The following is a 27,508-nucleotide window of genomic DNA, read 5'->3' on the forward strand; positions in this document are numbered from 1 at the left end:
CCCCTACAGGTGGACAGTGCAAGTCACTCTAGTGAGGACAACCTGTCCCTCAGACCACCTTCTTCCAACAGTCTGAGGTCCAGTTCTGACTCTACTGTGTCCACTACAGGTGCTTTCAGTGGTGGACAGGTGTTAGCATGGGCACTTTTGACTGTTCTGGAGCTAAACAGCCCTCTACCCAGCAGGGGGCGCTGCATCACTGTGTGTTGTTCTTGTAACCATCATTAAACACTTCTGTTCTTGTGCTGCAGTAGAACTAGGATGGGATGGGGCGCCATCAATCGGTGGTCCATCCGTCCCTCCTTGGGCCACTGTTGGTAGTTACTCACCTCTGCCGACCAGGAGCTGACTGGGAGACGTCTGGACCACCGTGCTCAGACCCTCATCAAAGCGCCTCAGGTCCTCGTCCTGCCCAGTTCTCAGCTGTGGAATAATCAATATACTACAAGTACGTACCGAGCACCCAGTAGGGGGCGCTAGAGGTTACATCAGAGAGTGCTCGAACATGTGGACAGCAGAGGACTGGGTGAATCAGTCCAGCGAGAGTTCACGACAACAAAGCCAGGTTTGGCAGTTGGTGTAGCGCCCCCTTGTGGCAACATGCAGGTGTCTGCATTTGCGGATTTGTGTAAATAAAGGATAGAGGTGAGGAAGAAGAAGTACAAGGCTAAGAGTCTTCCTCAGGACAACAGCTGCCAGCGCTAGGACTCACAAAACAATGGAAAACAATGAATGTCAGAATCGGCAGGCAGGCAGACAGGGCCCCTCCTCATCCTCCTCCTCCTCCTCCTCCTCCACGGGAAATCAATTGTGACGGGTTCAGCACAAAACCAACAAGGACAAGAACAAAAGGATGAGCGCGACGCTGACGGGGCTCAACTTCTCCTCTCCTCTTCCTCCTCTCCTCTTCCTCCCCTCATCCTCTCATCATCTGCCAATAGTCCAATCACAGAGCTGTCCAAGAGCCTCGAGGAAGAGCGAGCCGCAATCACTCGCCTGCAAACAAACCCAATTTCAAGGTGACACCGAATTTTCCATCTAGCGTGAAGTGTTTCCACATTTCATTCAGAGCAGGCTGTGTGTGTGTGTGTGTGTGTGTGTGTGTTTTCACACTGACTGCAATAAACCCAAAAGCTCTACTTTCTTTTGGTACAACACATACAAATCTGTCCAAAAGTTTGTGGACACTACTTCTAATGAATGCATTCAGCTACTTTAATCTGCACTCATTGCTGACACAGATGTGCAAATGCACACACACAGCTTGTCTAGTCCCTGTAGAGAAGAAGTACTGCCAATAGAATAGGACCCTCTGGAGCAGATAAACATCATGACCCTATTGGCTCCATGCTGCCTAATAATGCCAGGCGTGGGCTAGAGGGGTATAAAGCCCCCCAGCATTGAGGAGCTGTGGAGCAGTGGAAGAACTGTGTTTTCTGGAATGATGGCTGGTGAGTTGGGGAGTTAGTTGGGGATGATGAGGTGGGGTGGTGATCATCATCCAACATCCTGAACTTACTAATGCACTTGTTGCTGAATGCAATCAAATCCTAACAGCAATGCTCCTCCTCCAAAATCTAGTAGAAAGTCTTCTTCTCTGGACAGTAGAGAGTAGAGTGTTACTCCAACAGAAGCAGGATCAGCTCTTTCTAATGCCCTTGATTTGAGAAAATGAGCAGGCGTCCCAATACTTTTGTCATATTGTGCATGTATAATAGAGTTGGGGCATATTATTATTATTATTATTATATATAGGTACATATATAATATATATATATATATATATAATATATAATATATATGCTCTACATGTATGGAAGAGGAATATAAACAAACCTCTGAGTGAGTGTGTGTTACAAAATATACACATGTAGCCCACCACCTCGTATTTATCAAGACTTCAGTGTTTATTAATATTAAAGGCAAAAATACATAAACACACATTCTACTGTTTCCACATTAATATTCATATTCATCCATTCAGTTCTCAAATCTCACACTGCCCATCAACAGGCTGGAGATTTAGCCCCGCCCATTCAGCCTACAGCAGATTAGCCCAACCCATTCAGCCTACAGCAGATTAGCCCCACCATTCAGCCTACAGCAGTTTAGCCCCACCCATTCAGCCTACAGCAGTTTAGCCCCTCCCATTTGGCCTACAGCAGTTTAGCCCCGCCCATTCAAGCCAGATTTAACCCAGACTGCTTTTTAAATTAGCCACAACACAGGGCAGCCAATGAGAACAGAGATCACTTGCATACATTAATCAGTCTTAAAGGCACAGTGTGCTTCATTGTAAAGGAGGGATAAGATCAAACACACTGGACTGAAGGATATGAGCTCTTTAATGGGTTCAATTACTGCAAATCAACACAGAAAATATGAATATTTGTAATAATATGAAAAATAAAGTCCTCAAACGTCTGGCAGACACTTATGCAGGGAACACACACACACACACACACACACACAGCTCAAATGCTTCGTCTGTATGATGATGAGTTTGTATTTCTATGCATGTAGTTCTGAAGTAGCTCTAAAATTACCTCTACACACACACACACACACACACACACACACACACACACACACACACACATACACACACACACACCCACAAGTGCAGAAAAGCATGATGACACCAATCACCCGGAGAAGAGCCACTTCAGAAGGAAAGCCGCTGTGCTGCGTTCACATTCACACACTAATAAAAGGAGGAAAGGCACAGATCAGCCGCGCTCCTGCGCCCCACTTTAGGCCTGAATGCTTCACGTGTACAGCAGCACTGTGTGTGTGTGTGTGTGTGTGTTGCATCAGAGCTGAACACACTCCTAAACCAAACACGTGTAACAGATGTTGCACACCTTTGCTAAGCAGTCCATTAACTGCAATACCTACCCGAACCTTCTGCTTTATTAACAGTCCACCACTAACATCTAATCAACATCCCATAATAAGCACAATAGCATCGTTAGCGTTCGGGGGAGAATTAAAGCGAAAGTCTGGTCAAGTTTCAGATTTACACCAGCCCCCCACCCCCTTTATAACCCCAATGTAGTTTGTAGGAACACGTCTGGTTCACCTGGACTGGAGCTGGAGCTGCAGAGCTAATGTAGCTAACAGGTAATGGAAGCTTATGTACACCAGTCAGCATGGTGCTAACTGCAGACCTAAATCATCACACACTCTCCTCAAACCATGTGTCTCGAATAGACTGGACTGTGTGGTTCCTGACACTGCAGGACTCTCCGGTACACTCCTAATAATGAAGGTGCCAGACACTCCCTTATAATAGAAGTCAATGGGCAAATGAGTTAAAGGGGTAGTCCAGTATGCATCACTCGAACCTCTATCAGCTGTATCTGGAGAGTACAGTCGATCACCACAGACCCTCATCTCAACACCTGTCCCTGAACTTAAAAAATAACCCGAAATACATCACTCTAAATTTACATATAATAGAAGTCAATGGGCAGATGCTTTAAAGGGGTAGTTCAGAGTTTTCCGTCCTAACCTCCATCAGCTGTATCTGGAGAGTACGGTCGATTTCCACAGACCCTCATCTCAACACACTTACCTGAACCTAGAGATCAAGAGATAAAGATAAAACACATGTATAACAGAAACTTGACAAGGCACCTGCCCATTGACTTCTATTGTAGGGGAATTTAGGGGTTTATTTTTTTTAGTTTAGGGAGTCGTGTTGAGATGAGGGTCTGTGGTGATCGATCGTACTCTACCGATACAGCTGATAAGGGTTAGGATGTAATACTATAAACTACCCCTTTAACTCATCTGCCCATTGACTTCAATTATAAGTAAATTTGGAGTGATGTATTTTGGGTTATTGTGTAGGTTTAGGGAGTCGTGTTGAGATGAGGGTCTGTGGTGATCGATCGTACTCTACAGCTATTGCTAACAGAGGTCAGAGTGATACATACTGGACTACCCCTTTAACTCATCTGCCCATTGACTTCTATTATAAGGGAGTTTAGAGTCAGTGTTTTCCAGGTTCAGGGAATCCTGTTGAGATGATACAGCTGATGGAGGTTTGATTCGGAGAACGCTGGAGTATTCCTTTAGGTCTTCAGCTGATCACAAACTGCTGTAGAAAGACCGCCTTCACCCAAAATTCAACAGTTCAGACTTTCCCCACAAGTCCCTCCGCCGCGTCCCGTCCACTGAGTATGACGTCATTGACAGAAACGCCATTGTAAGAGGCTCCGGTGAGAGTGAGCGGCAGAGCGGTGTCGCTGATGAACCTTCTCATCGTCTCTGAAACAGACATCAGCACAATTACTGACCTCACACACAGCCACTCGTCCCTGCAGCCCTGCGGCCCACAGCAGGACAGGTAACAGTATCAATAACACCGATAAATAAAACAGACAGGAACCATATCCATAAAAATAATAATAAACATAGGAATAAAACTGAATGTGAAGATATTAATTATTCAGAAAGACAATAATTATTAATCAAATACAAATAAAAATATAAAAATATGAATAATCAATAACAACAGGAAAATGGGACTGGCAGTGGAAGCACAACAAATAATGAAGATATAAAATATTACTACAGGCAATAATGTATAAACTGTGAATATGTAAGTAAGCTTATAAACAATAATTGGAAATATAACAATTAAAAAGATCATACACACACACTATATCACATTATAGTTGTTATTGTTATTATTGTTGTTATTGACCATATTAGCAGGGTTATTATTAATGTGTTCAGGGGAGTGACTAATGGAATAGTGAAGAGAAAAGACTGAACTGGAGGAAACTAATAAATAAATAATGAAATAAATACAGACAGATAGACAGACTTACCGAGGCGTTTCCAGTGTCCTACATGATACTGAGGGATGCAGTTCTGAAACAAATAAACAGTAAACAAGAAAGCCGTGAGCCTGTGTGTGTGTGTGTGTGTGTGTGTGTGTGTGTGCATAGCTTCAGTGTCTCTGTTATAGAACAGCCTTCTGAGCTTTAAAGCTTCTGCAAGATCCATGAGAGTTACTCTCTCTCTCTCTCTCTCTCTCACACACACACACACACACACACACACACACACACACACACACACACACACACTCTGACTCATCCTGCAGGTAAAAAGCAGCTGGTGAACACCAACACAAGTGGAAGCACCCCGGGGTCCTCTGTGTATATATATATATATACACCGCCGGTCAAAAGTTTGCGGACACCTAACTTTTTCTAAACGATTTAAAGAGCCCAAATCCAGGAAATCTGATAGAAGAGTCTGATGATGTGTGAATAACGTTAAAGCAACGTTACACACTAATTAAAACAGGGAGAATGGTCTCGGTCATTCAAACTTCAGAACATGCTGTTATAGCAGTTACCTGAATCATTTCCAGCAGTCACTCAATCACTTATAGCAGTCACTGAATCATATCCAGCAGTCACTGAAACCTTTACAGCAGTCACTCAATCACTTATAGCAGTCACTGAATCATATCCAGCAGTCACTCAATCACTTATAGCAGTCACTGAATCCTTTAAAGCAGTCACTGAATCCTTTACAACAGTCACTGAATCATATCCAGCAGTCACTCAATCACTTATAGCAGTCACTGAAACCTTTACAGCAGTCACTCAATCACTTATAGCAGTCACTAAAACCTTTACAGCAGTCACTGAAACCTTTACAGCAGTCACTGAATCATTTCCAGCAGTCACTGAATCACTTATAGCAGTCACTAAAACCTTTACAGCAGTCACTGAAACACTTATAGCAGTCACTGAATCATTTCCAGCAGTCACTGAATCACTTATAGCAGTCACTGAAACCTTTACAGCAGTCACTGAAACCTTTACAGCAGTCACTGAAACCTTTACAGCAGTCACTGAATCACTTATAGCAGTCACTGAATCATTTCCAGCAGTCACTGAATCACTTATAGCAGTCACTGAAACCTTTACAGCAGTCACTGAATCATTTCCAGCAGTCACTGAATCACTTATAGCAGTCACTAAAACCTTTACAGCAGTCACTGAAACACTTATAGCAGTCACTGAAACCTTTACAGCAGTCACGGAAACCTTTACAGCAGTCACGGAAACCTTTACAGCAGTCACTGAATCATTTCCAGCAGTCACTGAATCATTTCCAGCAGTCACTGAATCACTTATAGCAGTCACTGAAACCTTTACAGCAGTCACTGAAACCTTTACAGCAGTCACTGAATCATTTCCAGCAGTCACTGAATCATTTCCAGCAGTCACTGAATCACTTATAGCAGTCACTGAAACCTTTAAAGCAGTCACTGAATCATTTCCAGCAGTCACTGAATCAATTATAGCAGTCACTAAAACCTTTACAGCAGTCACTGAATCATTTCCAGCAGTCACTGAAACCTTTACAGCAGTCACTGAATCACTTATAGCAGTCACTGAAACCTTTACAGCAGTCACTGAATCACTTATAGCAGTCACTAAAACCTTTATAGCAGTCACTGAATCACTTATAGCAGTCACTGAAACCTTTACAGCAGTCACTGAAACCTTTACAGCAGTCACTGAAACCTTTACAGCAGTCACTGAATCACTTATAGCAGTCACTGAAACCTTTCCAGCAGTCACTGAAACCTTTACAGCAGTCACTGAATCATTTACAGCAGTCACTGAATCATTTACAGCAGTCACTCAATCATTTCCAGCAGTCACTGAATCATTTACAGCAGTCACTCAATCACTTATAGCAGTCACTGAAACCTTTACAGCAGTCACTCAATCATTTACAGCAGTCACTGAATCATTTACAGCAGTCACTCAATCATTTCCAGCAGTCACTCAATCACTTATAGCAGTCACTCAATCACTTATAGCAGTCACTCAATCACTTATAGCAGTCACTCAATCATTTCCAGCAGTCACGGAATCACTTCCAGTAATCAATGAATCATTTCCAGCAGCCACTGAATCATTTTCAGCAGTCACTGAATCATTTACAGCAGTCACTGAATCATTTAGATAAAAAACCAACTGAATTTACTGAATCATTTACAGTAGATACTAAACCATTTATTGCACAAACTGAATCATTCATAGCCATCACTAAACCCTCTGAGGTCGATACAGAATCATTTCAATTGACACTGAATCCTTTCTAGCAGCCACTGAATAACAGAGAGGAGCGTAACTGACCCTCTCCACACTCACAGTTACATACCTCACCTTTACCTGCCCACCCTGCTGACCAAGCACACACCACCGCACAGCTACACACACACACACACACACACACACACACACACACACACACACACACACACACTGCCCTGTTCACATGCCCTGTGAGTGAAGGAGCGCGAGGCGTTAGCGTCTGAGAAAGCTGCAGGGAGGCGAGGCTAGGGAAGGTGGGACAGTGTAGGAGCAGCACTAGAGCTGTGTCAAAAATCAATGATCCAAACACATCACGTCAGAGTGTGTGTGTGTGTGTGTGTGTGTGTGTGTGTGTGTGTGTGTGGTGGGGGAGGGCAGTTTGTGTACTATGCATGTGAGTCAGCAGGAGTATGAAAAATGAACAGCTTCTCCTCCTCCTCTGCGGAGCACAGTCTGAGAAGAGCGGGACTAGAAATCACTAAATCATCAATCAATCAAATTCTCAGTGTTGCTTTATATAATTGTATATATTATATACTTTTATATATTACATTTTATATCACATATAATTTTATATAACTGTATATGTGTAGAATCAGTATATATGTAAATAAGACACTCACTTCAACATTATATATAGCAAGTGTGTGCTATATGCACAATATATGTCCAAATATTTATGGACAGATGTACAACTACAGACACACACATAGCTTGTGTAGAGAAGTACTGCCAATAGAATAGGACTCTCTGCAAGAGCAGATGAACATCATGACCCTATTGGCTCCATGCTGCCTAATAATGCCAGGCGTGGGCTAGAGGGGTATAAAGCCCCCCAGCATTGAGGAGCTGTGGAGCAGTGGAGGAACTGTGTTCTCTGGAATGATGATGGTGGAGCTCCATCCAACATTCTGACCTCACTAACATATAATTTTATATAACTGTATATGTGTAGAATCAGTATATATGTAAATAAGACACTCACTTCAACATTATATATAGCAAGTGTGTGCTATATGCACAATATATGTCCAAATATTTATGGACAGATGTACAACTACAGACACACACATAGCTTGTGTAGAGAAGTACTGCCAATAGAATAGGACTCTCTGCAAGAGCAGATGAACATCATGACCCTATTGGCTCCATGCTGCCTAATAATGCCAGGCGTGGGCTAGAGGGGTATAAAGCCCCCCAGCATTGAGGAGCTGTGGAGCAGTGGAGGAACTGTGTTCTCTGGAATGATGATGGTGGAGCTCCATCCAACATTCTGACCTCACTAACGCTCTGGTTGCTAAATACAATCAAATCCTCACAGCAATGCTCCTCTACTATTCTTTTCTGGACAGTAAAGACAGTTACTCCAACAAAAGCAGGAGATATTTTCTAATACTCTTGATTTCCGAAGAAACACTGAAAAAGCAGGTGTCCCAATACTTTTGTCCAGATATTGTCTTCTTATATATGTGGTTGATGGATGTCGACATACTGTGTCTGTACTGTGCCATAAAAAAAAAAAAAGCAGGGGGTCCACTGCTGTCCTTTACAATGTTCCGAATCTCCTGCCCACCCAGAGCCGGCTCCCTGTCTGACGGACAGGCTGAGTGTGTGCTGACCCCTGGAGCTCAGATATGGGCTGAGGACAGCACGGCACATGGGCAGACTGCGCCGGTCTCCAGCCATCTGCTCAGGTTCATATGAGCAGAGTGTGCGTTTCTGGCTCGGCCTGCTTCCAGAGGGACGGAGTGGGGGGACGCTGATCAGCAGGGCAGAGCAGGACAGGGGGCGAGGAACAGTGAAATGACACACAGAGACGACTGAGGACACCCGGTGGCCAGCAGAGGAACTACAACTCACACAGTGGACAAGTGCTGCACTGTGGTCTACACACACAGGTACCAGCTGATATCGTCTTACTGATACAGTGCTGACCAGTGCTGAAGTGGGTGGGGCTAAACTGCTGACGGCGGAGTGGGTGGGGCTAAACAGCTGTATTCTGAGTGGGTGGGGTTAAACTGCTATAGGCTCAGGTCAGGAACTATTATCTTGTTGCAATCATACCCATGAGGCCACCTGGTGGTAGGGGCCCACTACTGCAGCTTCTACAGCCCATTGGGTGAAACTGAGCTTAAGAACCCAATAAGCCTTTTTAACACATCGGGCAGCAGGATTTACTGAAGAAGGACCAACAGACTGACCTTTAGTACGGCAGCTTTGCTCCATACAGGCGAGTGTGTGATGCCCAGGTGCGTCTTCAGCGCTTCAGCAGCTCGATCCAGCAGCACTTGCTCAGTCACATCTTCAGGACTGCCGAAAACCTCCTCAAACCAAGCACCTCCCATCATCACCTATAATAATAATAATAATAATAATAATAATATTAATAATATTATTAATAATAATAATAATAATTAGTTTAAGCATATGTCTGCAATTTCCTTCAAGATCAATAAAGTTTATCTAGCTATCAATCTATCTACAGTCTGATGCAAAAGTCTGGGCAACCTTGGCCAAATGACCTGGTCAACATCCAATACCCTGACCTCACCAACACTACTGTCGCTGAATGCAATCAAATTCTCACAGCAATGCTCCTACTCCAAAATCTAGAAGAAAGTCTTCTTCTCTGGACAGTAGAGACAGTTACTCCAGCAGAAGCAAGATCAGCTCTTTAATAGCCTTGATTTCAGAAGAAACAGTGACTGAGCAGGCGTCCCAATACTTTCGTCAGTCCAGTTTAATGTGTAAGGTGTCATCTTGTGGGATAACTAATGGGCCCTTTAAAAGCTCAGGCAGTTTAGAGGAACACAGAGAGCCTCTGCTTTACTGAATGACTTCCCCGCCCCACCAGTGTGTGTCTACACACACACACACACACACACACACACACACACACACCAGCCTTTCCTCTAACGGCTGAAACATCCAGACTCAGCGTTTTCCCATTCAATTAATAATAATTTAAGTGGAGCAGGAGTGAATTATTCAGGGCTTCTGTGTGTGTGTGTGTGTGTGTGTGTGTGTGTGTGTGTGTGTGTTGTGTACTGTGCTGTAGGCCATTTCTGCCGTGTTCATGGTGTTCCTCGTGGCCAGAGGGACCACAAACACTGGTCCAACACATTTCTGGCTGTTACTAGACGGAGGGGTGCAGAGGAAGGGTAGAGGAGGGGCTGATTTTCAGTGTTCCAGACAGAGTGGGTTTGGATCTGGACTGGTTCCAAAATATCAAGTTTACAGGAGAAGGAAAAAAAACAGCCCTGTTCATGTTTTACGGCACTACTCAGCTAAATACAATGCTCTATAATGTTCATATGATCCCACGCTTATTCTGACAGACTGTAATACACTACAGGAAGCGTAGGGGGCGCTCTATAATGCTCTATAATGTTCATATGATCCACACGCTCATTCTGACAGACTGTAATACACTGCAGGAAGCGTAGGGGGCGCTCTATAATGCTCTATAATGTTCATATGATCCACACGCTCATTCTGACAGACTGTAATACACTACAGGAAGCGTAGGGGGCGCTCTATAATGCTCTATAATGTTCATATGATCCCACGCTCATTCTGACAGACTGTAATACACTACAAGAAGCGTAGGGGGCGCTCTATAATGCTCTATAATGTTCATATGATCCACACGCTCGTTCTGACAGACTGTAATACACTACAGGAAGCATAGGGGGCGCTCTATAATGCTCTATAATGTTCATATGATCCACACGCTCATTCTGACAGACTGTAATACACTACAAGAAGCGTAGGGGGCGCTCTATAATGCTCTATAATGTTCATATGATCCACACGCTCATTCTGACAGACTGTAATACACTACAGGAAGCTGTGTGTGTGTGTGTGTGTGTGTGTGTGTGTGTGTGTGTGTGTGTGTGTATTGTGGGTTGCCTTACTGTCAGTCTAGTTGAGGGTTCTCCAGTCCGGTTGTGTTGTGGAAACGGGACAGAGTCATACACTACCCCCAACAACCCCCGATCTTCAGAGGAGGGAACCAGGTGTCCAAAACCCTATAAAACACACACACACACACACACACACACACACACACACACCTCAGTGACTATGGCTGTTCCACTTTCTGTGGAGGTGTAGAGGTGACTTTTCTGACCGTGACTGGCAGCACAGAGCCGCTGAACTCCAGGTTGACCATCCCTACTGTCGCGGTGGGAATTGCCTGCAGCTGCTCTGACAGTGGCTTGGCAGCAGGGGGCAGCACAGAGGCCAAAGCTGCACACACCAGAAAGGACATCAATCAATGATCCAACCTTTAATTTAACTCAGAACATACATTCAGGCTGAGCCTGAAACTGAAACTAAAATAATAACAATAATAATAATAATAAATGTAATATTTAAATCAACAAATAAATAACATACAAAAAAATAAATACAAGTGTACATGGCATCAGAAAATAAAAAACAAAAAAAGCAATAATATATATATATATATATTTTCAAAATATATTATATAGATATATTTAACATTTTTACTCATTTCTATTTCATTTCTATTTCTTGTATAAAGTTTAAAAATGAACTTTTAAATAAAATGATCAAATTAAGACTTAATTGTTGACTAAACAAAACAATACAATTTAAAACAAAATTAACATTGTTCCTAAAATGAAGCTAAACAAACTAAAATAAATAAAAATAACTATTAAATAACTAAAAAACAAAACAAAAATAAGAATATTAATCAAAGTAACACAAAATAAAGTTTAACAAAATAAAACAAAAAGAAGACTAATATGATTAATAATAAACAGACAACAACAAAAAAATATCTGCACATCTGAAGCGGACTGCACATCTGGACAAGACTAACTGCCAGATTTGCAGAGCACTAGTCGTCCTAAACCTCGGCTCAAGAGGATCAGTGGCGCTGACTGATCAGGCCGAGGTGTGGGAGCTTGCGGTGTGGGAGCTTACCTGAAGCAGGTAGAGCAGAAATCACATGATCGGCTTTCAGGGAGCCTCCGTCCTCCAGTTTGATCTGAGACCCAAACAAAAAGACAATCAGAGGAACACCAATGTTACCAGACAAGAGTCCAGAAGATCCTCTAATCTTAGACTCTAGACTCTACTCTACAGACGACACAGTCCTCCACACACTCAGTCCTCTCAGAAGAGGAGGGTCTTCAGTCTGGGTTTGAAGACAGCGAGTGTTGGACACCCAGGGGAAGCTCGTTCCACCACTTCGGTGCAGGACAGTAAAAAGTGTGGACGCTCGTCTTCCGTGGATCTTAAAGGATGGTGGGTCGAGCCGAGCCGTACTTGAAGCTGGAAGGGCTCTCGGTGCAGATCAGCTTTTGACCATCGCCATCAAGTACGGAGGAGCTGGCTGGTCCAGTCTTGGCTTTGTAGAACAGAGTCAGGGTTCTAATTCTGATGACCTGGGCAGCAGCTATCAGACCGCTCTTTGCAGCTATAACAGCTTCAGCTCTTCTGGGAAGTCTTTTTAGTCAATTAGCATCGGTTAACTCCTAGAGGAATGATCAGGGTGAAGACGGAGACGTCTAATCTAACCATCGCTTCAATAGGTCTGACTCACCTCCCAGCCAGCCGGCGTGTTGTCCAATCTCCTGACGGGGGCGTTATTGTGCACCTCTACCCGCTCCCGCCCTCGCAGCACCTCCTCCAGGGCTTCGGGAAGCGCCTGTATGCCTCGCCTCAGACTCCACTGAGCCCACCGCTCCTTCTGAGCCCGATGCACCAACGCAGAGTGGACCACCGGGGGGCGCTTCTCTACAACACAAGACAGAAACACATGAATGATTTATTTTTTCACTGCAGACAGACAGGCAGACAGACAGACAGTCAGACAGATTAATAGACAGAATGTTAGACAGATAGATACAAACATGAACAGACAGACAGACAGATAGATGTTTACAGAGACAGAGAAAAATTTTGATACACAGTTCATAGATAGCCAGACAAAGAGAGACAGACAGATAGCCAGACAGACAGACAGATTTAAACAGATCCGTATACAGAAAGGCAGACAGACAGGCAGAACAACAGACAGAAAGTTAGACAGATAGATACATACATGGACAGCCAGACAACAAGAGAGAGACAGACAGACAGCCAGAGAGAGACAGACAGACAGACAGACAGCGATATAGACAGGTGCGGATACAGAAAGAAAGGCAGACAGACAGTCAGTCAGACAGACAGCTCCTCTCTGGTTTACTCACCGGACCCCAATAGCATGCCCAGCAGGACGGACCCCCGGGCCTGTTCCGCACTGTAGAGCGGCGGGAAACACGAGCGGACGCTTAGCTTCCTGCTGTCCCCCGCAAACACACCACGGCACAGAGCGTCGATCGCTATATCTGCTAACTGACCACACAGACAGGGACAGAGGTCAGCACAACATATATATACACACACACACACACACACACACACACACACACACACACACACTTTTTCGTTTTCGTTTCTTTTACCATTTTGGTCCAAATGGACTTTTTTTTCACCACTTTCACAGCCACTGCTCACCTCAGAGCCCAGCCTTCTGGTGACAAACCCGTGCACGGACTCGTCCTCCTGCTCCCCCTTACTGACCAAAACCTCCTTCAGCACACTGAGGATTATGGGACGGGAGAAGGGAGGCACGGTGCGCACCACCCCGCTGGAACACAGCCAGAAGACCAGAAGAATTAACCCCTTTATTTCCAAACACACCCACCTTCAGCACATCACACATACCAGCCTGAGAGACCTATTATTATATAAAGGCTGGTCATCAACGTAAGGTCAAGCTCACTGACCAGAGAGCTGAGTGTACCTGGGTCCCGAGGGCATCCTGTGGATCTGTCCTTTTACATACAGGAAGCGGTTCTTCGAGGCCACGTGGTCGTGAGGAACCGGCAAGATCTCCCTCTCCAAACCCAGCTCACACACCTGCACACAGCACCGCCCATCAAAACCCACACTGCTACATCTGCTGCTGACGCACAAAGTAAACGTAAACATATTTATTTATTATTTATTACTTTTAATGTTACATTTTTATTACGTTTATTTGTTTATTTGTACATTTATTTTAATAGTTATTAATTATTCATTAATTATTAATACTTAAGCAGTATAATAATAAATAACTAATCTTATGTTTTAGAACTGCTTATTTTTTATGCTACGCATCTTTAAAAAATGTCATATTTTGCTGCTTATTTTTTAAATATTTGAACAGTTCATAACCAGCAGAGTTCTGAAGACTGGAATAAACATATTTGACTCTATAAAAGCAGCAGAGTTTTAGATAAATGTGTAAAATTCTAATCTTCTGCTGCTGTTTTAGCTTTTTTACAGCTTTACTGTAGAATAAAACCTATTTATACTAACATCCAAAATTGTATTTATAATTATAATTTATGAATTATATTTATTATAATAATTTATAAATATTATTTATAATTTATTTGACCAAAAAAAGGAATGTAAATAGAAAAAAATATATTTTATATATTTTTTTATATCATAAACTTATCATAATAAAATATATGTAATAAATAAATATACATACTACAGAAGTCAATATATATATATATATATATATATTATAAACAGCACTATCTCAGTGTCTGCTGTTAGTGTGGTATAGTGGATGTTCAGATCCTCAGCCTGACTCCAGCGAGCCTGACTCCAGATGTAATAGCTGACTCATTAATACCATGTTTAAGGTGTGTTTCCCTGCAGCCCCGGCTGGCCGGACCCCCCTGGGTCCATGTTCAAACACAGCTCCGTCCTCTCTCCGTGTGGAGCTCAGCCACCCTCCACAGCGCCCGCTCGCCTCCAACAGCACCACCTACAGGACCAGAGACACAGAACCCACGCTCATTAAAACCACCACACTGCAGACGAGGAGGTGTTCAGTCCCCTCTAATAGACTAGAAACCCCTACTTGCTCACTGGCCACTTTATTAGAAACCCCTACTTTGTGCTTTTGCTCACTGGCCACTATATTAGAAACCCCTACCCTGTGCTTCCACTCTGGCCACTATATTAGAAACCCCTACCTTGTGCTTTTGCTCACTGGCCGCTATATTAGAAACCCCTACCTTGTGCTTTTGCTCACTGGCCACTATATTAGAAACCCCTACCTTGTGCTTTTGCTCACTGGCCACTATATTAGAAACCCCTACCTTGTGCTTTTGCTCACTGGCCACTTTATTAGAAACCCCTACCTTGTGCTTTTGCTCACTGGCCACTATATTAGAAACCCCTACCTTGTGCTTTTGCTCACTGGCCACTTTATTAGAAACACCTACCTTGTGCTTTTGCTCACTGGCCACTTTATTAGAAACACCTACATGTGCTTCCACTCTGGCCACTTTATTAGAAACCCCCACCTTGTGCTTCCACTCTGGCCACTTTATTAGAAACCCCTACCTGTGCTTCCACTCTGGCCACTTTATTAGAAACCCCTACCTGTGCTTCCACTCTGGCCACTTTATTAGAAACCCCTACCTGTGCTTCTGCTGTCTGGCCACTTTATTAGAAACCCCTACCTGTGCTTTCACTCTGGCCACTTTATTAGAAACCCCTACCCTGTACATGTATAAGTGAAAGTAGTGTATAGACCTTACCTTAGACACCTGTGAGCTCTTGCTGAGATGGTAGCAAGCAGACAGACCCCCAATCCCACCCCCCAGAACAGCCACGGTCTTCTGCATTCAGACCACCCTCACAGACACACCTGCAGACACAAGCAACCAGTACAAAGAACAAACCGAGGTGAATGGAAGCAGGGGTCGGTCGCCATGACAACACCACCACCACAGATACAGCCCATAATTTATCTCCTATCTAAACCCACCAGTGCAGCTACAACACGAGTCTTCTGAGTTTTATATGGAATGATGATGATGATGATGATGATGATGAAGGTAAAATAGTGAAGAATAGAGAATCTGAACTAATCCAGTTCTCTTTAGGGACTACTTTCTGTAGCCGCACTACACCCTGCAGCATGTATCCCTCCACCATTTTAATGATCTGGTTCTAAAAGCAGGTTCTAGAGCCCAACTCTTCTCAGAACTCTGGTAGAACCGTGTCTCAGGCATCAGGCAGCGTCATCGGTCCGGGTGTGTGTGAGTAGGGCGGTTAGAAGGGTGTATGAGGGTGTATGAGGGTGTATGAGGGTGTATGAGGGTGTATGAGGGTGTGTCTTTATCTTCTTTATCAGGAGGAAACACACTGCATTCTCACTCACAGCACGAGGGCAGAGGGAGGAATGACCATTTACCTGCCCTGTACTTATTAATATTTACATTCTTTTATTTTTTAATGGTTTCAGGAGTGAAATAAACCCAAACACAGCAAATAAACACAATAACAGCATTTAATAATCCCTGACTTCTTCATATAGGAGGAGAATAATGATAATAATAGCCTCTGATCTCGTATATTTAATAAATGGCTGCAGTAAATGTGTGTGTGTGTGTGTGTGTGTGTTAACGTAGGAGAAGTGAACAGGTGCACAGGTAAGACCCAGGTCAGCTGAGCATGCTCACCTGAGCGCGTGTCAACTGCAGGAAATGAACCAAAACACTGATAAATGATAAATGAACTAACATTTCTGACATTGCACTCCTGCATTAAGGAGTGTGTAAAGAGTGAATAATCTGATGAGTGTATTTATACAGGTGAGGATGTGTGTGTTTCCTCACTGTCTGCTCACTCCCCACCCCGCAGACCAACAGACCACCCGAGACCCTCCAGCTGCGGCTGCACCTCTGCTCCTATTAACAGATATGATTCCAGATATAAATAATGAAGAATAAAGAGCTGTACCTGCGCTGGACCCTCTCTCAGCCCTCCACTGCTCCACTGCCCCCCGCCTGCACTCCCACACTCGCCTCTCCGCTCTCCCTCTGCTCAGCGAACTCCACAGCAGACGCGCTCTGCCGCCACCTGCTGTTCTGGAGACGCGCAGTCAGCGGAAGCACAGGGTGGGGGTTTCTAATAAAGTGGCCAGAGTGGAAGCACAGGGTAGGGGTTTCTAATAAAGTGGCCAGAGTGGAAGCACAAGGTGGGGGTTTCTAATAAAGTGGCCAGTGAGTAAAAGCACAAGGTAGGTGTTTCTAATAAAGTGGCCAGTGAATGGAAGCACAAGGTAGGTGTTTCTAATAAAGTGGCCAGTGAATGGAAGCACAAGGTAGGTGTTTCTAATAAAGTGGCCAGTGAGTAAAAGCACAAGGTAGGTGTTTCTAATAAAGTGGCCAGTGAGTAAAAGAACAAGGTAGGTGTTTCTAATAAAGTGGCCAGTGAGTAAAAGCACAAGGTAGGTGTTTCTAATAAAGTGGCCAGTGAGTAAAAGCACATGGTAGGTGTTTCTAATGAAGTGGCCAGAGTGGAAGCACAAGGTTGGTGTTTCTAATAAAGTGGCCAGTGAGTAAAAGCACAAGGTTGGGGTTTCTAATAAAGTGGCCAGTGAGTAAACGCACATGGTAGGTGTTTCTAATAAAGTGGCCAGAGTGGAAGCACAAGGTAGGTGTTTCTAATAAAGTGGCCAGTGAGTAAAAGAACAAGGTTGGTGTTTCTAATAAAGTGGCCAGTGAGTAAAAGAACAAGGTAGGTGTTTCTAATAAAGTGGCCAGTGAGTGGAAGCACAAGGTTGGGGTTTCTAATAAAGTGGCCAGAGTGGAAGCACAAGGTGGGGGTTTCTAATAAAGTGGCCAGAGTGGAAGCACAAGGTGGGGGTTTCTAATAAAGTGGCCAGAATGGAAGCACAAGGTGGGGGTTTCTAATAAAGTGGCCAGAGTGGAAGCACAAGGTGGGGGTTTCTAATAAAGTGGCCAGAGTGGAAGCACAAGGTAGGTGTTTCTAATAAAGTGGCCACTGAGTAAAAGCACAAGGTGGGGGTTTCTAATAAAGTGGCCAGTGAGTGGAAGCACAAGGTGGGGGTTTCTAATAAAGTGGCCAGTGAGTGGAAGCACAAGGTAGGTGTTTCTAATAAAGTGGCCACTGAGTAAAAGCACAAGGTGGGGGTTTCTAATAAAGTGGCCAGTGAGTAAAAGAACAAGGTAGGTGTTTCTAATAAAGTGGCCAGTGAGTAAAAGCACAGGGTAGGTGTTTCTAATAAAGTGGCCAGTGAGTGGAAGCACAAGGTAGGTGTTTCTAATAAAGTGGCCAGTGAGTGGAAGCACAAGGTAGGTGTTTCTAATAAAGTGGCCAGTGAGTAAAAGCACAAGGTAGGTGTTTCTAATAAAGTGGCCAGTGAGTAAAAGCACATGGTAGGTGTTTCTAATAAAGTGGCCAGTGAGTGGAAGCACAAGGTAGGTGTTTCTAATAAAGTGGCCAGTGAGTAAAAGCACATGGTAGGTGTTTCTAATAAAGTGGCCAGAGTGGAAGCACAAGGTAGGTGTTTCTAATAAAGTGGCCAGTGAGTAAAAGCACATGGTAGGTGTTTCTAATAAAGTGGCCAGTGAGTAAAAGCACAAGGTAGGTGTTTCTAATAAAGTGGCCAGTGAGTAAACGCACATGGTAGGTGTTTCTAATAAAGTGGCCAGAGTGGAAGCACAAGGTAGGTGTTTCTAATAAAGTGGCCAGTGAGTAAAAGAACAAGGTTGGTGTTTCTAATAAAGTGGCCAGTGAGTTAAAGCACAAGGTAGGGGTTTCTAATAAAGTGGCCAGAGTGGAAGCACAAGGTAGGTGTTTCTAATAAAGTGGCCAGTGAGTGGAAGCACAAGGTGGGGGTTTCTAATAAAGTGGCCAGTGAGTGGAAGCACAAGGTAGGTGTTTCTAATAAAGTGGCCAGTGAGTAAAAGCACAAGGTAGGTGTTTCTAATAAAGTGGCCAGAGAGTGAAAGCACAAGGTAGGTGTTTCTAATAAAGTGGCCAGTGAGTAAAAGCACAAGGTAGGTGTTTCTAATAAAGTGGCCAGTGAGTAAAAGCACATGGTAGGTGTTTCTAATAAAGTGGCCAGAGTGGAAGCACAAGGTTGGTGTTTCTAATAAAGTGGCCAGTGAGTAAAAGCACAAGGTTGGGGTTTCTAATAAAGTGGCCAGTGAGTAAACGCACATGGTAGGTGTTTCTAATAAAGTGGCCAGAGTGGAAGCACAAGGTAGGTGTTTCTAATAAAGTGGCCAGTGAGTAAAAGAACAAGGTTGGTGTTTCTAATAAAGTGGCCAGTGAGTAAAAGAACAAGGTAGGTGTTTCTAATAAAGTGGCCAGTGAGTGGAAGCACAAGGTTGGGGTTTCTAATAAAGTGGCCAGAGTGGAAGCACAAGGTGGGGGTTTCTAATAAAGTGGCCAGAGTGGAAGCACAAGGTGGGGGTTTCTAATAAAGTGGCCAGAATGGAAGCACAAGGTGGGGGTTTCTAATAAAGTGGCCAGAGTGGAAGCACAAGGTGGGGGTTTCTAATAAAGTGGCCAGAGTGGAAGCACAAGGTAGGTGTTTCTAATAAAGTGGCCACTGAGTAAAAGCACAAGGTGGGGGTTTCTAATAAAGTGGCCAGTGAGTGGAAGCACAAGGTGGGGGTTTCTAATAAAGTGGCCAGTGAGTGGAAGCACAAGGTAGGTGTTTCTAATAAAGTGGCCACTGAGTAAAAGCACAAGGTGGGGGTTTCTAATAAAGTGGCCAGTGAGTAAAAGAACAAGGTAGGTGTTTCTAATAAAGTGGCCAGTGAGTAAAAGCACATGGTAGGTGTTTCTAATAAAGTGGCCAGTGAGTGGAAGCACAAGGTAGGTGTTTCTAATAAAGTGGCCAGTGAGTAAAAGCACATGGTAGGTGTTTCTAATAAAGTGGCCAGAGTGGAAGCACAAGGTAGGTGTTTCTAATAAAGTGGCCAGTGAGTAAAAGCACATGGTAGGTGTTTCTAATAAAGTGGCCAGAGTGGAAGCACAAGGTAGGTGTTTCTAATAAAGTGGCCAGTGAGTAAAAGAACAAGGTTGGTGTTTCTAATAAAGTGGCCAGTGAGTAAAAGCACAAGGTAGGGGTTTCTAATAAAGTGGCCAGAGTGGAAGCACAAGGTAGGTGTTTCTAATAAAGTGGCCAGTGAGTGGAAGCACAAGGTGGGGGTTTCTAATAAAGTGGCCAGTGAGTAAAAGAACAAGGTAGGTGTTTCTAATAAAGTGGCCAGTGAGTGGAAGCACAAGGTTGGGGTTTCTAATAAAGTGGCCAGAGTGGAAGCACAAGGTGGGGGTTTCTAATAAAGTGGCCAGAGTGGAAGCACAAGGTGGGGGTTTCTAATAAAGTGGCCAGAATGGAAGCACAAGGTGGGGGTTTCTAATAAAGTGGCCAGAGTGGAAGCACAAGGTGGGGGTTTCTAATAAAGTGGCCAGAGTGGAAGCACAAGGTAGGTGTTTCTAATAAAGTGGCCACTGAGTAAAAGCACAAGGTGGGGGTTTCTAATAAAGTGGCCAGTGAGTGGAAGCACAAGGTGGGGGTTTCTAATAAAGTGGCCAGAGTGGAAGCACAAGGTGGGGGTTTCTAATAAAGTGGCCAGAGTGGAAGCACAAGGTGGGGGTTTCTAATAAAGTGGCCAGTGAGTGGAAGCACAAGGTGGGGGTTTCTAATAAAGTGGCCAGTGAGTGGAAGCACAAGGTGGGGGTTTCTAATAAAGTGGCCAGTGAGTAAAAGCACAAGGTAGGTGTTTCTAATAAAGTGGCCAGTGAGTAAAAGAACAAGGTAGGTGTTTCTAATAAAGTGGCCAGTGAGTGGAAGCACAAGGTAGGTGTTTCTAATAAAGTGGCCAGTGAGTAAAAACACAAGGTAGGTGTTTCTAATAAAGTGGCCAGTGAGCAAAAGCACAAGGTAGGTGTTTCTAATAAAGTGGCCAGTGAGTAAAAACACAAGGTAGGGGTTTCTAATAAAGTGGCCAGTGAGTAAAAGCACAAGGTAGGTGTTTCTAATAAAGTGGCCAGTGAGTAAAAAACCAAGGTAGGTGTTTCTAATAAAGTGGCCAGTGAGTAAAAGCACAAGGTAGGTGTTTCTAATAAAGTGGCCAGTGAGTAAAAGAACAAGGTAGGTGTTTCTAATAAAGTGGCCAGTGAGTAAAAGCACAAGGTAGGGGTTTCTAAAAAAGTGGCCAGTGCGTAAAAGCAGAAGGTAGGTGTTTCTAATAAAGTGGCCAGAGTGGAGGCACAAGGTAGGGGTTTCTAATAAAGTGGCCAGAGTGGAGGCACAAGGTAGGGGTTTCTAATAAAGTGGCCAGTGAGTGGAGTGGTGCCTCTCGTGCAGACTGTGTGTCTTCAGCTCTGGCAGGTTGAGATGAGTAGCTCACCTGCTTCACCAACAGAGGGCAGCAAATAACCTGTAGTTAGTTTTCACTCACCATAGAGGTCTGTTTGCTTCTGCTGGTAGATGCTGTAGATGCTGTACTTTGACATCAGCTGTGGTGAGAGCTACCAGGGCACTGTTCTTGAGGAACTTTGCAGGAACCTCTTACGATGCTATGAGGAACCTTCAAGCAACCATTTACTTTAAACACTGAAGAACCCCCAGATGTTCCTCAGGGATCTTATCCTGTTAACAGTGAACCTCTATGTCCTGTTATACCATTTCAGGACTGCTGGAGACTTCTTTACCCATCTTGAGGTTCTGCTGTTGGGACATCCTGACCTGGCCATGCTGGTCAGCTGTTCCTCTTGTAGATGATTTAGTGGACGGTGGAACAGCGGCTGATCTCTGACTGTTCTGAGATCTTCTTAAACCCTTTCCCAGACTCCTCTGCATCTCCACCCTTCTTTCTGAAGGTCTCAGAGAGCTCTCTGGATCTGACCATGATGGTGATCTTCTTCACCCCCCACTTCAACCATCAATCAAGATCAGACCAGACTAAACGTCTGAGGTTTAAATCAGACCCCAGACTCCTCCAGAATAATCCTCTCCAACCATGTTTTGATCATCTGCAGCTGATCTTCTGATCAATTCCATTTTATAATTGATGATTAAAGACGTTTATATATATATGTGTGTGTGTGTGTGTGTGTGTGTGTGTGTATTACTATGAGCAGTGTTGCAGTGTGTGAGAGTTGGTGTGTAACAGAGAGGCTAATGGAGCATGCTAATTGAACCCTGTGGGTCACACACTGAGGCCTCCTGCAGTTCCCTGCACACACACACACACACACACACACACACACACACACACACAGTGTCTGAGAGCGGCACTGTGCCACAGTCACACACTGAGGCCAACCAGCATTGCTATTGGTCCAGTCATCCAGAATTATCTACACAGTGTCCAGAAGCAGCTACAGCTACAAACCATGGAGATACATGTTTTTTGTTGGACAGCAGCCAGATACACGCCCATACGTCTGCTCTAAGCTGTAAAAAACCCAAACTTCTGAACTCTGGTTTCATCCAGCTGAGTGACCGTACTGCTCTACAAATCTGATCAACCTGGTCAAGCTGGACGAGCAATATGACCAGCATGACCAGCTTGATCACACTGGTCCACTGGTCCACTAGCTTGATCAAAGTGTTTTACCAGCTTGGTCAAGCTTGGCCAACTGGTCCATCGAACTCCAATGAAACCATGCGCTAAGCTGGTCAGCCAGTTTTACTATATGCGTTAGCCTGGATGACCAGCTTTTCAACCACCTGGACCATCAAAGACCAGCTAAAACCACCTGAAAGCAGCTTGATCTGGACTTCTCAGCAATTCCTTGATTCCTGAACATGAAAGACTTAACAAGTAAAGAAATAAACAAGGACACAAACAGCTGGTTTACTGGTGATTTATTATGAATATAAAAGTGTTCATCTAGATATCCAGAAGAATGATGAGCTCCTGGTCCTCTGAGGGTCTGCTGGTCAGCTAGCGTTAAACAGCAAGACTGAAGTCTAGATCTGATCTGGTCTTAATCGTGTTCTTCTGACCATTTATGAGTGTAAACAAGAGTGGCGTTAGCTGACTTGTTGGTTAGGTGCCAACTTTGGTCTTCTAGCTAACGACTGTAGCTAGAGAGTTAGCTGTGTTCTACCACGCTGTAGACCTTCATCACAGTCGCTGTGGCATCCAGCTTCCTCCTGCAGTGCTTAACAGAGCGCTAGCCGGCTTTCAGCCTCCCTCAGAAATCTCCGCTGGGCTTCAGCACAGCCAACAGGAGGCGGTTAGCATGTCTGGAAGTCCCTCCAACATATACAACAGGCTGGTTTATCTTGGCCGGATCACATCTCTGACTGGGCCGACTAAAGACCAGCACTTACTGACCTTCATTCTGGAGGAGAAAACATCAACCCAGCAGGTTTAACCCCTCCCACTCAGCCCATGTAAATATTAGTAGCATTAGCAGCATTAGCATCATTAGCGACCACCTGAACACCACAGCTAGCAAAGAGACACAGCATCGGAGTTCTACATTAAGCTGCTCACCAAGACCCGGCACTGAGGGGCCTGACCTGGCACTGAGGGGTCTGACCCGGCACTGAGGGGCCTGACCCGGCACTGAGGGGTCTGACCCGGCACTAAGGGATCCGACCCAGCGCTGAGGGCCTGACCCGGCACTAAGGGATCTGATCCGGCTCTAAGGGGCCTGTTTCTCAAGGGTTTTAACCAAACATAGTTTAGCATGCTAGCATTTTTAACCACAAACATGAGTAAATCTGCCCCACCGTTCAGCCCTGTGTTCACTCCGCTTCAGATCAACTCTCGTTTTATTGGTCGCCTTGTTAAAAATGACACATGATGGGCGGAGTTTTTCAGCTGGAGTTGAGCATGTTTAGACTGGATTGAGTTTGGTTGAATTATGGGAGTGTTCAATCAAACACTAAGTGATTACAAGCTAGTCAATCATAATGATCAACTGATCAGGCAGTTACAGGCTAACTAACCATAGTGATCACTGGCTAGCCAATCCCTGGCTGACCAATCACATGCCAACCAATCATAGGCAACTAAGAAAAATCCAATCACTGGCTAACCATAGTGATCACTGGGTAGCTAGTTACAGGCTAACCAATCACAGGCTCATTAAAAACAGCCAAACCAGGACTGAAACAAGCGATTATCTGCTGAAGTTAAAGGCAGCTGCACTCCACAGCGATCCATCCACATTACCAAGGACCCAGCGGCCCATGGCTAACCAACGGCTAACTGAGGCTCAAATCCCACCAGTTTAGAGGATAAAGCCTCATATCTGAGAGGACAGAGTCGAGGGGGCGGTCTTAGGGGGGTTCTCCACTGTTTTTAGGCTGGATCATCCAGGTTTACTAGCTTTCCCCCTTCTTTGAACTTAGCATGTCGCTAAACTGGCAGCTATGCAGTGAGCTCCCGCATGTTTAGAGGCCTGGATTCCAGTCATTAGCTTCTGCAGAAGGAGAGCTCTGAGGTCCTGCTGAATCTGTTTGGACAGTCAATAAATGGTCTTCAAAAGTTGGCCACAATGTCCAGTAACCTCTAACCCAGAACCCCAAAGGAGAGGTTTAGCTAACGCTCACTCCAGAAGAAGGACTTAAGCAGTTCTAGCAGGGTTTACTGATCTGTAGCTTTTCAATATGTTAATTTTACTTTATGAATATGGATCTCCCAGAGCAGACCGATCAGCGTGAGGAAAGTCTGTGATCAGCTCGTCTGAAGTCATTGCAGGTTTGCTGATCTTGTCGCTGCTCTGGATCAGTATCGCTCTGTTCATCAGTCCACGCTGAAACGCTGGTCATTGTTTACATTCGATGTCTGAATTCTTCGACATTCAGATTCAGATGTTTGAGCTTCACTTGTTCAGTCATGTTCATCCAGTTTCCTCCTCTTAACCCAAATGTAGCTGATCAGCCGAGACCTGATTATGGTCTGAAGTTTGCCTCTTTACTTTTGCAGCTACATATTTCAAAAGTTTGTGGACACCCCTTCTAACGGATGCATTCAGCTACTTTATGTAGCACCCATTGCTGGACAGCAGAAAGAGTTATTTTTTACTTGATTTTGGTAGAAACTGAATCAGCAGGTGTCCCAATACTTTTGTCCATGTAGTATGTTTATATATGTTTGAGGATGACGACTAATTATGCAATCACAGCCTCCTTTGTGGCACATCAAATTAGCTAGCTAGTTCACCTAGATTGCTCTGGCTCACAAAACAATATAGTGACTACTGGCTAATCCATCATAGGCTAGGCAATCACTGGTTCAATTAATGACTAATTAATCACAAGTCAACCAGTCATAATCTAACCAATCACAGGCTCATAATCACTGATTAGCCAATCATGGTCTAACCAATAACAGAATCATCAACAGGCTAATCAATCACAGGCTATCTGATTTAGTAATCACTTGCTGTTCAATTATAGGCTAGCCAACCAAGCTAATCAATCAAATATATTGTAATCAATATCTAACAAGTCACAAGCTAACCAATCACACACTAACTGATTACAAGATCACAGTTAGACAATCACAGGCTAACTGATCATAGTGATTACTGGCTAGAGAATCACAGGCTACCCAATTACATGCCAGCCAATTCTGGGTAAAAAAAAGACTCACACACACTAACCAATCACACACTAACCGATCACACACTAACCAATCACAGGCATATTATCACAGCATAACCAATTACAGACTGACCAATCACAGCCTAACCAATCACAGACTAACCAACTACAGACTAACCAATTACAAGTTCATTATCATAGCCTAACCAATCACAGTCTAACAAATCACAGGCTGACTAATCACAGACTGACCAATTACAAGTTCATTATCACAGCCTAACCAATCACAGACTGACCAATTACATGTTCATTATCACAGCCTAACCAATCACAGGCTGACCAATCACAGACTGACCAACCATAAGTTCATTATCATAGCCTAACCAATCACAGGCTGACCAATCACAGACTGACCAACCACAGGTTCATTATCACAGCCTAACCAATCACAGGCTGACCAACCACAAGTTCATTATCACAGCCTAACCAATCACAGGCTGACCAATCACAGACTGACCAACCACAAGTTAATTATCACAGCCTAACCAATCACAGATTGACCAATCACAAGTTTATTATCACACCCTAAATGGCTAACACATCACAGACCACCCAATTACAAGCCTATTATCACCGGCTAACCAGTCACAGTATTACCAATCACAGGCTAACCAATCACAAACTGACCAATCACAGCCTTACCAACCACATGTTCATTATCACAGGCTAACTAGTCACAGCCTTACCAATCATAGGCTGACCAATAACACTGAACAATCAGGTGAACCAATCACAGGCTGAGATACGACCGGCTGATCAGTCCTCTACTGTAGTTTATTAGCATAGTCACAGGACTGGAGTTATCAGAATTCTGGGAGGTCAGACGACTAACGGCTAATTCTGCAGCGCAGTCGCCTGAGTCTGAGAGGACGGCGCCTGTTAGCATCATTAGCCTCACAGCTGCAGCGTGACCTCAGGCACAGACCAGGATCTAGAACCTGGAGAACCTGAGCCTCTCGAGGTGCTGTTATGGTTTCAGTTCAGAAGTCATGGGGTGCAGATGGCGGTGCGAGGTCGTGACCTCCTGGGGTCGAGTGAAGGCAGTGAATGTGTGCTGATTGGGCTGGAGGCGGAGTCACTCCATCGGACCCGGTTCTGGGACTTTCTACAGGCTGGAGATTTGGGGGCTTTGTAAAGGTACACATCATAATGCACCAGCGGACTGCTGGGGGGCCGTATCTTCACACTTTTGGGCAGGTGGAGCTCCACATCGATGGTCCGGCCCTGTAAACACACACACACACACACACACACAAGGGCATGCACACACACACACATGTTCTTTCACACACACTGTATAAATGAACGTCTGTATGTATTGTGTTATACACTGAGAGGCGGAGCTACAGTCTCTCATTTGGGTGAATATTAATAAGGCTCTAAATGTAGGTATTGTGATATACACTGAGGAGGCGGAGCTACAGTCTCTCATTAGGGTGAATATTAATAACGCTCTAAATGTAGGTATTGTGATATACACTGAGGAGGCGGAGCTACAGTCTCTCATTAGTGTGAATATTAATAACGCTCTAAATGTAGGTATTGTGATATACACTGAGGAGGCGGAGCTACAGTCTCTCATTAGGGTGAATAATAATTAATAACGCTCTAAATGTAGGTATTGTGATCTACACTGAGGAGGCGGAGCTACAGTTTTAACTGTGTTTATTGTGTTGCTGTTTTTGTTGCTGAACGTTTAGACCTGTAATAACAGTCCGTGGATTCTCAGCCCCTGTGCCTGAATCTGCACCCAGACTTTAAAGAAGATGCCAAACCCGGTGGGAGGAACGCCCCCCGGGCTGGACTGTGGGTGGTGTGGTTTCTCTTTACTCTTTTAAGTCTTTCAATCCTCTGATTTCCATCAGAAAAGCTTTCCAGCGAA

The 27,508-nt window shown here is 44.3% G+C and overlaps 1 protein-coding gene across 1 annotated transcript; it reads right to left on the reverse strand.

Moving 5' to 3' along the window:
• Positions 1 to 1,883: 1,883 nt before the first annotated feature.
• Positions 1,884 to 17,048, reverse strand: ppox (protoporphyrinogen oxidase). Its single transcript, XM_072692543.1, has 13 exons — positions 16,974 to 17,048; positions 15,767 to 15,876; positions 14,851 to 14,985; positions 13,963 to 14,078; positions 13,674 to 13,806; positions 13,367 to 13,511; positions 12,718 to 12,911; positions 12,096 to 12,159; positions 11,272 to 11,390; positions 11,057 to 11,170; positions 9,341 to 9,490; positions 4,842 to 4,884; positions 1,884 to 4,275 (listed from the first exon to the last, which is right to left on the reverse strand). Exons 2-13 carry the CDS (start codon positions 15,851 to 15,853, stop codon positions 4,142 to 4,144), a joined length of 1,434 nt encoding a protein of 477 aa, XP_072548644.1. The 5' UTR covers positions 15,854 to 15,876; positions 16,974 to 17,048; the 3' UTR covers positions 1,884 to 4,141.
• Between the last annotated feature and the right edge of the window lie 10,460 nt (positions 17,049 to 27,508).

Source organism: Salminus brasiliensis, chromosome 1, assembly GCF_030463535.1.
Source record: "Salminus brasiliensis chromosome 1, fSalBra1.hap2, whole genome shotgun sequence".
NCBI lineage: Eukaryota > Metazoa > Chordata > Actinopteri > Characiformes > Bryconidae > Salminus > Salminus brasiliensis.